The 13178-nt window shown below is 39.8% G+C and overlaps 1 protein-coding gene across 1 annotated transcript; it reads left to right on the top strand.

Annotated features, from left to right (window-relative positions):
- The first annotated feature begins 1116 nt into the window (after positions 1 to 1116).
- LOC117198317 (C-reactive protein-like) lies at positions 1117 to 8830 on the top strand. The gene is given in 4 exon segments (XM_049694659.1): positions 1117 to 1230; positions 4815 to 4981; positions 7331 to 7758; positions 7760 to 8830. Coding segments are annotated over 2 exon segments (603 nt in total). The 5' UTR covers positions 1117 to 1230; positions 4815 to 4981; positions 7331 to 7332; the 3' UTR covers positions 7937 to 8830.
- Positions 8831 to 13178: the final 4348 nt, after the last annotated feature.

The following is a 13178-nucleotide window of genomic DNA, read 5'->3' on the forward strand; positions in this document are numbered from 1 at the left end:
GACTATCCATTCTATTTAGTGGAGGTAGATGTATCCAGTTTCCTTAAACATGCCCCAGTTTTCTAATTTTTCACTATCCTAAGTGGTGTTATGGTTGTCTCTGTGAGTAAAATGTCTCCCCCACCCCCAAACTTTTAACAGCATTTCTCCAGAATGGATTCACAGGGTGTGACTGTTTTAATTCACAAAGCACTGCCACACAGAGCTGTTGGAGCACCAGTAGGCACCATGGAGTCTCTAATAAATGACCCATATTGATCTCTTGTTTTGTCTTGGTTTGTTTGCTCTTAGAGCTTTGATTTATGGCTCCAAGGAGCGATTTTGGAAAATCATTTAACCATCAGCTGAGACAATCTGACTATTGCACTTATAAGGTGAAAGTGGAAAAGACCTGAGTCAGAGGGATTTCAGGCGTCCAAGCCCCGGATAGCCCAGCCGCTGCTACTCTTTCCAGGAGAATATCCTAGATTCTGGGCACAGTGACTGAAGGGAGGGAACATGGAGAAGCTGTCAGTGTTTCCTGGTCATCATTAGCCTCCCTAGTGCTTTTTCCCAGACAGGTAGGCACTGCTTCAGGTGGGCGCTGGGCTCTTGTATCAGGGCTACCTATGCAAAGCCAAGTTAGGGAAAATAGAGTGGGGGAGGGGTTGTGTTCTGGGAAAGAGGGCAGTCTGTGGTTTCTAAATCCAATCTCTCTATACATAGTGAGAGAACACATGTCTGTGGCCTAACAAGGTTAGAAAAGAGACAACAGGCCCCAAATGGAGTCACTTGTGTTAAACCCCATGTCAGCAAACCAAGACCTAATACCTAACCTAATTGCAGCTTCAGCCCCTCCCCAAAATGTGACCTTTCACCGGTCAATATGAAATTACTTGGTTAAGACTAGAGGTAACCCACCTGATAAGACTCTTTCCTTCCCCCATAGAAAGGTGACCTTGCCTGAAATAATCTACTCTTCATTAGAAACTTCCTCTTCCTACCCCTTTCCTTTGGTACAGCTCTTTGAAATTCCTTTCTGTCTGCTAGATGGCTGGCTGCCTGCTTCATGAATCATTGAATTAAAGCCAATTAGATCTTTAAATGTACTCAGTTGAATCTGACTTAATTTAGCAGATTTGGTGTCAGCGATGGAATCCACAGAGCCCTTCCAAGATCTTCTAAAACAAGAAACACGGGCATTGTACCCTCAGACCTTTTGGAGTTCTGTCCTTTTCAGAGGGGCCCTGTGTTCTGAGCTCTGCTCTCTTTGCATCAAGCTCCTGATCTAATTGGCTTGCCAGTCAGTTCCCTATTTGATTGGAAACCTCAGCCCTTGGTTCTGTCCCCAGATTCCATGTTGGGAATGACCGATGGCTCAGTCTGGAGTTCTCCGTTGTGTGGAACCCCAGTCTGCAGTCCCTATTCTTGGGGGTCTGCTGATTCAGTCCTTTCCCCAACCCCCGAATTCCATATTGGGAACTGCTGGCTGTTACCAGCGGAAAAACTGGACTGGGTTTCAGATCATACTGGGTCCAACTTAAGCTATACTGGGTCTAGTAAATAAAGGTTATTGTTAATGGGATTCATAGAAGTAAAAAAAAAAAAAAAAAAAACCCACAAAATCGGTGAGCATGGCTAAGGCACTTAAAAGCTGTTAGAGTGCTCACCACATAACTAAACTCCCGTGTTAGGATAAGTTGGTCATGGGACAGTTTATATTGACACTAGATTACCTGCCAACCTCAAGAAAATTTCCATGCTAGAAGGTACACTGTAAAACACCACACAATCCCCAACCCAGTGGCACATCCCTCTTAGATATTAGTTTGCCTCTGAGAGACCCAAAGTCTTAACTAAAAAAAAAAAAAAAAAAAAAAAAAAGCGAATCCTTGAATTCAAAAGAGTTGAGCACGCTGCCTTCCAGCACACCTGCTTACTTTGTGTCTATGAACTATACTGCTAAAAGATATAAATACCTACAAAAATGGCTAAACCTTACTAAAAAACAATCTAGAATTACAGTGGCCATTATGGGGAATGTTCCAATTAGTTATGATTATTTAAGAAGTGCATCTGAAAGTAAGGGTTCCCAAATCAAACAAATAGAATTAGATACCAGTTTTAATCAGCATGCAGAAGTCTCCAAAAGCTTCAAAATTCCAAACTAGCTTCATTGAAAAATGCATTGCAAAAGGCTAATGAAAAAGATACAAGAAGTACCAAATACAAAAGTCTAAGATTGATGTGATTCCTACTATTCCTCTTTAGCTCCTTTAATTGAGTCTCAGAGTCTACTGATCCTCTGTCTGAATTGTCTTTACATTACTGTAAACCAAAGTGGCCTTACAGACCCCATGTCTACCTTCAGTGGAGGGCCCCATATGGGCGCCTCCCAGAGTTGATGAGACTCTGAGGGATTTTTCTGGTAAACTGCTATGTTATTCCCTTAAACATCCAAAGGGAAATTAAATTAAAATTAATTAAAAACTTTGCCAAATTCTGATAGATACTGGAGCTTGCAGAGGGGATCTTGGGAAAACTGGCAGAAGCCAGCAAAAGGTAAAAATTCTTATCAGAGCCAGCTCTCCTGGATCTCTGTGGAGAGGGGAATAAAATATCTTTTGCAACCTCTTTGGGGGACACCTCTTGGACACATCCAAGAGGTGTTCAATACTGCCAGAAATAAAACTATGTACCTGGGAGGGAAGGAGAGCAAACTGAAGATAATATGGCTAGATAGGAGGATTAACCCCTTGGTATTTTTTAGGCTGCAACCCAATTCTTTGAGGAATTAAGAGCAATTGCCCTTATCTTCTCTAGAAACAGTTCAAAGCCCACCTGTTCTTTTTACCAATCCTGAAACTTCCCATATTTATCTCAAATAAATATTGTAAAAATTCTGGCTTTAAGAAGAAAAGTTCTTCTCAGAGGAACTTGCATCCCTTCCCTGTACCTTTGAGGTGTAAATGTCCTACCTGGTCTTCTCCAGGAATTATTTTCTGGGCCAATCTCTTTAAACTACAAACTCCAGGGAGGTAATTCTTATTAGGGGGAAAACAAAAGAGGAAGAGGTCATTTAAAACTTAGGTGAATGAAAAATCTTTTAAGTGTCTTCTCAAATAACATTATATTATATATTATAATATAATATATTATATAATATATAATATATTATAATATATAATAATCTTTTAAGTGTCTTCTCAAATAACATTATATTATATATAATAATAATAATAATAATAACAACTATTATTAAAAAGTTTTAGCCATCTGAGCAGGTAACCTTAACTTATTCTATCTACCATAACAACTTAAATCCAGCTTTTTTATAACTAGTGGGCTGTGTATTGTTGTACCTGAATAGTGGCAGTAATATCAAAATGAAAGCTATAAAGTCTCTGTTTGCCTCTGTCACTTACATATGTCTCTCTACATATTTGTGTTGTAGATGTATGGTATTTTTCTACCTATGGATAATATTGCCAAAAATTAATCTGTAAAAGAGCACTATTTAATTGGCTTAAAGAAAATTAGGCACTTAAATAAAGTGTTTCTAAAATTTTCAGTTATATAATAGAAACTGACCCAAATGCTTTTCAAGTTCACACAATCTGGGAAAATATTGAATATTAATGATAATTTGAGCTTGTTGGTTTAATTAAAATGTCTACAGAGTTATATCTTTAGAGTTACCAACATTAAAAATAATGCAAACATACAACTTTTATTCTACCTGGGTTTACTATTCAAATAAGTTCATGTCATCTCTGTTTCAAAATTTGTCAGCAAGAGAAATAACTTGGTATGATGAAATTTTCATGAGTAAACAAACTGTTGAGAACAAGTGAATTAAATAGATGTAAGTGGGAAAAAAGTTTTTAGGTGAACTTTTAAAATAGTTTTCCCACAAAAAATTTTTTAAAAATAAAAAAATTTAAAAATACCCAAAAAAAATTTTTTTAAGAAAAATAAAATCATTTCCCCAAATCTTTTTGGTAAACTAACACCTTAAAGTTTTGCTAGGTTAAACTAAATTATGGATAGTCATTCAATATTTAGATCATTTCCAAATAAGATAAAATACTGAAACATTAATTACTGAACATAGGTTTATCCACTTTTGGCTTCCTTTTACAGAGGAGCTAAATATGTTTGGTTCTATTAAACATGTTTTGTGCCACACTGAGAAATTTACTATGAAAAAGCAGATATTTCTAAAAACAATAAAAAGTATTTATACATTTGCCAAGCCACAAAATGCTGAAGTAAAAGACAGTTCACAACTATTTACTTCTTTATTTCACTAAATCTTAAATTTTCTAAGGGTTAAAAACAGAAATAATGAGATGAATATCTCCATAGGTAAAGAAAATAAGATGTGTGTTTTCAGTAAAAGAAGGTATGAGGAATGAAAAAGCATTTTGTTGAATGAAAATAAAGTAATTTTGTCCTAAAGAGAGACTCCTTATTTCAGAATGGGAGAGGGAAAAAACACAGGACAAAATATGAATGTAAAGAAGAAAGTTGTAGAAGGTTTGTGGAAAAGGAATCTTTGGTAAGGGGTTTTATGCATGGTCAAGACTGGCTAAAATGGAAATGAATTTAATTGAGTGAATAAATTTTAATATTAAAAGGAAGCAGGTATAAAATTAGAATCTGCTTTTCTCTCTGTGAAAACAATAAAGTTTTATTGAACTATTGGTGTGCTCTTGATAAGAGATTGTAAAAGTTTTGTAAAAGTTTTTTTTTCTTACCTCAAGTAATTTGCCTAGAAAGCAAAGATTTTGTGTCTTGTCAAAATAACTTCCTGTGCTATCTTTTTTTGGCAGAGCACAGGTTCCAGACGCACAGGCTCAGCTGCCTAACCGCTCCGCGGCGTGTGGGATCTTTCCGGTCCGGGGCACGAACCCATGTCCCCTGCATCGGCAGGCGGACTCTCAACCACTGCACCACCAGGGAAGCCCTCCTGTGCTGTCCTTATCGTGTCTTTTGATTAGTTAAGAAAGCTGAGTCTTCTCTATTAAAAGAGCTACATTTTCCTTTACAACTATTTAACCTTCTGTATTTGCCTTTGAAGTCTTTAATTGTCATTATGGTTAAATGTATAACTAAGTATTGTTTTGCAATGACCTATGATCCTATTTGACCAAGGGCTTTACAATCTTTTAATATTTTTGACAAACTTCCTGCAAATCAAATTCTAAATGAAGTCATTTTGACCTCAAAGTAACTTTGAGATATTCCAGAGGACCCCTGGAAAATCTCAAAACACTTGTTCTCTCTCCTTATAAAAAGGAGATGTTAAACAAATTAGGCTTATTTGATATATTAAATTATACTGGAAGCATTGTCAAAAAAGAAGTAATACTAAGCCTTCTTTATGTTGTATTTGCATATGCTATAAAATTTTGAGAATTCCTAGAAATCTGATATATCCTGGTGTAATGATTATCAGTCATAATTCCAGTCTTATCTTAAAACATTGTATGTCACAGAAATAACCAAATTTCCTTGTCAGTTCCATTATAATGAGCTCTCAACAGATCTTTTTTTTTTTTTTTGCGGTACGCGGGTCTCTCACTGTTGTGGCCTCTCCTGTTGCGGAGCACAGGCTCCGGATGCGCAGGCCTAGCGGCCATGGCCCACGGGCCCAGCCGCTCCGTGGCATGTGGGATCCTCCCGGACCGGGGCACGAACCCGTGTCCCCTGCATCGGCAGGCTGACTCTCAACCACTGCACCACCAGGGAAGTCCCCAGACAGTTATTTTTTTACTCAGATGCTTTTGCAAAAGTGTTTCTGCAAATGTGCTTCATCTTCAAAAAGATTATTGGAAAGGACTTTGACAAGTGCTGGTTTCTTGTAGCTTTAACATCATAAAACTAAATTGAGTAAAAATTTACAGAGCTAATGGAAAAACTGGATTCAAGCAAACAAATATTAATTACACGGGACTGAAGGAATTAAGGAAGATGATTATAATTGTTTTGTTTGAAATATTGCAGTTTTCTTAATATTTTTTTCTCCAGATTTCAGGAAACCTTTTTTTCTTAAGCTATCTATGACTTAAAGCAATTTGGCAAAGTATACCTTTGTAAACAAAGATGAAACATTTACTTTTTCTCTCTACCTGATTTCTCCCAAATTTGAAAATTCTTAAATATTCTTTTCATGGCATCATAGTTAGTCATTTACATAAATTCAATAAGAATCTGTTCTCCTTGTAACAGTATACAATTGGAAACACTGGTTATACTACGGAGGCTTTGACAGAAATGTCATATTTGAGGGAGATGTGCATAGACTCGGATATGACCAGACACTTTTAAGGAACTAAGGTTGACTTTCTGGAGTCAGTAAAGCCCCTTGGAAAAATTAGCTTGGTACTTTACTTACAAGGTTCCAATGGAGCAGTCTTCCAAAGAGCTTATATGGTCAATCACTATTCTTGCTGCATTTATGTAAATAATCAGGCCAAGTTTAATGCAAATAAATTAGTTTCACTGTGGTTATCTTTGATTTTTAAAAATGGGGTGATTTTAGAGAGAAAAGTTGTGTGTGCACCTTTGTAGATATTAAATTCTCATCCTGTTGATTGTCCTTGAGGTTTTGTCATATATCTGCAAATTGGACTGGGTGCTGAATTCTATTTTCCTTAAGAATTTGGCTATGAATCTGCAAATGAATGTTTCAATTTTCTCCCATCCTGATTTGGAATCACCAAGAACAAAGACTGCCCTTGAATCTCTTTGGAAGGGACTCATGGTCCTCCTCACTACCCGAATGGCAGCCAAAAGCCAGGAACTTGAACCTTAGGTACACATCTCACAGTCAAAGAAGACTCATTTGGCTTCTGGTCCTGCACACCAGCTGGAGATATCTCAGGTTGATGAAAAGGGGGGAATCGTTTACAAAAAGAGACAACTGACCTGAAATGGAGTCACTTGTGTCAAGCCCCATGTTAGCGAGCCAAGATGCAATACCTAACCTAATTGCAGTTTCACCTCTCCCAGGAATGTGCCTTTTAAGCTGTCAGGGTGAAATTACCTGGCCTCTCTAATGAGGTAATCCACCCAATAAGACCCCTTTCTTTCCCTATAGGAAGGTGACCTTGCCTGAAATAATCCACTCTTTTCTAGGAGCTTCCTCTTCCCACCCTCTTCTGTCTATAAAAGGCTTTCATTTTGTACAGCTCTTCAAAGTTCCTTTCTATCTGCTAGACGGGATGCTGCCCACTTCATGAGTCATTGAATAACGACAATTAGATCTTTAAATTTACTCAGTTGAGTTTTGTTTTTTAAAAAAACTCTGCTGCTGACATTTCCCCTCTGTTTTTTTACGCTACAGATATGCACACAAAGGTCTTTGTGTTCCCCAAAGAGTCGGATAATTCCGTTGTGACGCTGACTGCACAGCGAACGAAGCCACTTAAGGCCTTGACCGTGTGCCTGCATGTCTATACCGATCTGACCCACAACGATAGCCTCTTCTCTTATGCCACAAAGCAACAATATAATGAGATCCTCCTCTTCAAGGGAAAGACTGCTGCATACAGTGTATCCGTGGGTGGAGCTGATGTCTTTTTCAAGCCTCCTGAGAGTTATCCTGCACCAATGCACTTCTGTGTGACCTGGGAGTCTACCTCAGGGATTACAGAGCTCTGGGTGGATGGGAAGCCCATGGTGAGGAGGAGTATGAAGAGGGGATACTCTTTGGAGACAGAGGCAAGCTTCGTCCTGGGGCAGGAGCAGAACGCATTTGCTGGGGGCTTTGATAAAAAAACAGTCTTTGGTGGGAGACACTGGAGATGTGAACATGTGGGACTATGTGTTATCACCAGAAGAGATTAGCACTGTCTATGCTGGTGGGACCTTCAGTCCTAATGTCCTGGACTGGCGGGTGCTGAAGGATAAAACACATGGTGAGGGACTTCCCTGGTGGCACAGTGGTTAAGTATCCACCTGCCAGTGCAGGGGACATGGGTTTGAGCCCTGGTCCGGGAAGATCCCACATGCTGCGGAGCAACTCAGCCCGTGTGCCACAACTACTGAAGCCCACGTGCCTAGAGCCCGTGCTCCTCAACAAGAGAAGCCACCACAATGAGAAGCCCACGCACCACAACGAAGAGTAGCCCTCGCTTGCCACTAGAGAAAGCCCACGCGCAACAAACACCCAATGCAGCCAAAAGCAAACCAACAAATAAATAAATAAATTTATTAAAAAAGATAAATATATTAAAAAAAAAATAAAACACATGGTGAGGTGTTCGTCAAACGACAGCTATGGCCCTGAGGCCCTTTTGTGAATCCTGAAGTTGCCTTTTGGGGATTACACCTTACATTTCCCTTGTCTCTGGCTCTGATGTTTTACTGCCCTACACACTGGGCTCTTGTGCCCTGGGAGGAGTGTATTTCCCTCTCCTTTCACCACTCTTTTTCCATGGGACAGTGCCAAGCAGAGGGTCTTATACATTTCTCCACATTAGAATTACCAGGTCACACCCCAAGCCAATTAAATCTGATTTTGGGGGCGTGGGACCCAAGCATCAATGTTTTTTAAAGCTCTCCAAGTAATTCCAGTGTTCAGCTGAGGTTGAGAGCCATTGCATTTTAATGAGTGTTTAAGAAAAACTGAGCCGACTTTTTTTCACCTAAAAGGCTGCATGTGTCTAACTGTAGTCCTGCCAATATTTTCATTTCCCTTTATAGGAACACCCACCCCATTTATTGTGTTTTATTGAATTATCTAAAGAATACAGGAATAGGGCTTCCCTGGTGGCACAGTGGTTAAGAATGCGCCTGCCAATGCAGGGGACTGGGTTCAAGCCCTGGTCCAGGAAGATCTCACATGCCGCGGAGCAATTAAGCCCATGCGCCACAACTACTGAGCCTGTGTTCTAGAGCCTGTGAGCCACAACTACTGAGCCCACGTGCCACAACTACTGAAGTCTGCGCACCTAGAGCCCGTGCTCCACAACAAGAGAAGCCACCGCAATGAGAAGCCCACTCACCGCAAAGAAGAGTAGCCCCGGTTCATTGCAACTAGAGAAAGCCCACGCACAGCAACCTACCCAATGCAACGAAAAATAAATAAATAATTAATTAATTAATAAGAAGAAAAATAATACAGGAATAGAATTTTTCCAGCATTCTTCCCCCACCATCAGGATGAGGTCATTACATATTAGAATTATCTTTAATTCTTTAATCCTTTCAATTTGAATATTCAAAAATTGAATAAAGAAATGTTTTGTTGTTGTTTCTGTTTAATTTGTTCTATTTTTTTCTTCAGGATCACCAGTTTTCATTGTGTGAAATTTCCATTATTTTTTCTTCTCATTTACCATCATCCAGATCACTTTTATCGGTGTTCTTTATCCTTATATTTTGAGTTTTTATTTTTTCAAACCTAACCTTCATATTAGTGCTAGGGAGGAAGAATTTTTCCTCTACCCTTCTAAGTTCTTTTGGCTGATCTAAGAATTAAATTGGCATGAGACAGATTAACAGGAGAAAATCAAACAAAATTTAATAACATGTATACATGGGAGGAACTCAGAAAAATTGAGTAACTTGCCAAAATGACCAAAATCCTCACTTTGTCATCTTCAGCTAAAGACAAAAGAGGATGCTGGGGGTAGTGGTTTGGGACTTCAGAAGGGAGGAAGACAATTCACACGGAGATGGAAAAGCAAACGTTTGATAAATAAATGTTTGCTGGACCACCAGAGACAATGGGACACAGAGTGGACTCTGACCTCTAGGACCTGCAGAGTTTCCCCTACATCCCCTAGCCCATATTCTTTGCAAGTATCTCCAGTGATAGCTATATTCTGGAAACAGTCCTTGTATCTAAATACTTTTAGGCAGTTAGGGGGAAGGTCAAAGTTTCTTTCTGAGTCTTTTGGGCCTTGATTGTTTTCAGCCTGAAATAATCCACATGCCAAAGAAACATTTTGGGGTGGCAGATTTTGCTCCCCTACAAGTGATTTGTTTCTCTTTAGCGTATTGGGATCCTTACTATTTCTAATGTCATTTAAAATTCTACAATGCTTTGAGTTGTCTTAAATTCTTTCTTGGATTTAGTGTGTTTTTCTTCTTCAACTTTCATCTTTCATCAAGTCTCTGTTTTTCTTCAATTTGCTTGAGAGTTTAATGCAGTTGCTGCCTAAAATTTTCTAAATTTCCTGTGATTAATCTTTTATGAAGTAAACCTTTTACATGCTTTAAATAATTTTCTTTTATATTTTAGTAATTTTCAATCCTCCTATTTGTTCTAATATAGTGTGAGAAGTGAGTTCTCTGAGTCCCCTTCCTGCTTACCTGGACACAATTAGATTCCCTAATAATTTAAACTAGCTAGCTGGTGGACTGATGCTTATATTAGTAGTTTCTAGTCATGCATTCCCAGCCCTGACATCCTGCAACTCCCATTTTAAATGACCCTCACCTCTACCAATTTCTGCCAACTGTCCCAGACTCACATAGGTGCACTTTTTAAGATATTTGTGTCTTCATTTCTCTCTCAGTGGAATGACCTGGAGTGCTGAAGAGGACACCTTATAATAGCATCATAATAGGCAAGATGAGGTCTTCAGTTCTTTTGGAGAGGGTCATAACCTAGGGAAAATTTTACATCCCTCGACTGGCTCCTCCGCTTGGAATGAAGAAAGACTCATCATGCTGGTACCATTTCCCAAGTCTAACATCCATGGGTCCACAGCTCAGGGGTCAAATTTCATATGCACATGATAACCTCTGGGGCTCTGGGATCCTTTGCTCTCCACCATGTGTGGAGATTCTTGTTGCTGCTTGTGAAATAAAATTCATATTTTATGACAAGGCAAGAAAAATTTAAATATAAAAAGTTCTTCTCTTTCTGTTGGCCTTCTCCCTTCCCCCACTCTGCATGGTGTATCTGCATCATGCATTGACCAAACCTCCCCCATCAGCAGGAATACCTGCTCAACCATAAAGAGCACCATTCTCCTAGCATCAACAAGACAACTCCTTAAAAGTTAATATTCCTTCTTGATCTTGTAAGGGGTCATGTGACCTACCACAATGACACTTAGATATGGATTATGTAAACTGTCAAAAATAAGATGTCATTTGATGTTCAGCCCTCTGTCTCAAAAAACTTATATAACTGTGCCTTGACTTCTAATGAGTGGAACAGTCCTCAGAGCTTTCTGAGATGCTCTTCCTTGATTATAATCCTCAAATTTGGCTTGAATAAAATTTTCCATTTCTTTCTTAGATTGACTGATTAATTTTCATTGACATGTTCTGTCCTAAAACTTAGATCTGGAGAGGGAAAGTTTCAGGAAGACCTTTCTTACTTTAGATCTAAGCTGGATTCTCTAGTGGATCAAAATTTGCCTCCCCAAAGTTTATATCTTTGGCAGGAGGATTATTTTAGGATGATTATTTTTAAGAAATTGAAGACTCAGAAAGTGTTTCTTTTTACCTCCCCCTTAACTGCCTAAAAGAATCTAGATAAAGGACCTGGTCCAGGAAGAACACTCTCACCAGAGATACCTGCAAAGAATATGAGCTAGGTGTGTTAGGGGGAACTTGGCAGGGCCTGGAAACCAAAGCCCTCTCTGTCTCCCCTTGTCTCTGTATGGCATAGCAAACATTTGTTTACCAAACATTTGTTTTTCCATCTCTATGTGAATTGCCTTTCTCCCCTTTGAAGGCTCAAACCCCTACCCCATTCTCCTTCTTTCAGTGGCATATAAGTCTCAATTCCCTAACTTATCCTTGTGTCTCACGTTGATCTTGGAGAGGCAGCAGTGAGTGGTGGCATGAAGCAAGATATTAATTCCCTGTCCAGGAATTGAACCTGGGTAGCCTGGGTGAAAACCAGGAATCCTAGCCACCAGACAAGCAAGAGCTAGAGGCTAGCAGCTACTTTTCCCTGGCTCTAGTCCCCAGTGAAAAATGTATTTCTCATGGAGGTATATAAAAATATAAAAACAGGTACAAAGTTTATTATGAGAGACGTAGCACAACAACAAGTGGGACAGCACACAGAGGAATAATTTGTTTAGCAAGGCAGAGATGCACCCCAGAGAGAAAGAGTGTGGGCATCCTCCCTAATGAGGAGGAGAGCAGAAAAGAGGTGGTTAAATAATTTATAAAGGGAAGTTCTTCCAGGTCTTTGTTTACCTTTGGCCAATTATCTGGTTTCTTTTTCCACACCTGACCTGCCCTAGGACCCTCCCCAACATGCGTGCGCTGCTTTTATGGAAGATGGATTCCAGCCCAGAGCCCTATGGGGTGGCCTTAGGAGCACATATTATGGGATGGTTCCCCCTCTTTTTTGACCCCCCAGGAGCCTTTCTGCACATGTGCAATTTCTCCCTTGCCCCAAGGAGGGGAAATATGTGACCTCTTGAGCCTTTACTCAAACAAGGATTAGCCCCTCTCTGTGCTTGTCATGACTGTTACCTTAAGGTGCCCACAGGAGAAAAAGTCTGGCTATTTACCCCGTCTCGTTCATTGCTTCCATTTCGGAGAGCAAACAGGAAGCTGGCTGTAAATATCTAACCTGGAGCCCACATATCTCCTGTCCCAGGAAATGCAAACAGGAGGCTAGTTGTAAGTGTCCGGCCTGAACCCATATTTTTTTCACCCCAAGAAGTGCAAACAGGAGGCCAGTTTTAAATGCCTAGCCTGGAGCCCATCTATCTCCTGCCTCAATTTTTCTTATGGGACCTCCATTCATACGTAATTAAATTTGGTTTTCTCCTGTTAATCTGTCTCATGTCAATTAATTATTAGACTAGACAGAAGAACCTAAAAAGGGTAGAGGGACATTTTTTCCCTTCCCCAGCACCAGGCACAAGGCTGATGTTGTGATCTTTCCTGAGTCCAATGTCTATTGCTCAGTTCCTTTAGAACCCACAGGGTGAGATTGTCCCTTCAGAGGTGAAGAGGTGAGATTGTCCCTTCAGAGCTCTAACCGGAGCATGAAGACAGACGGAAGCTTCTGTATTGAGAGATCTATATTTTGTGGTTCCCCACCTACAAGCAGCAGGAAGGAGGGCTGAGCAGACTTCAGGCATGTTAGTGCAACAACAGAGTAGTGGACAACCTCTCACAGACAGCACAGAGGGTCTGCTATTGTTAGGGACAGGGCTGAAGCTGAATCTGGCCTTTGTACCTCGACACTGAATTAAATCTCAGAG

This window comes from Orcinus orca, chromosome 1 (genome assembly GCF_937001465.1).
Source record: "Orcinus orca chromosome 1, mOrcOrc1.1, whole genome shotgun sequence".
Taxonomy (NCBI): Eukaryota; Metazoa; Chordata; class Mammalia; order Artiodactyla; family Delphinidae; genus Orcinus; species Orcinus orca.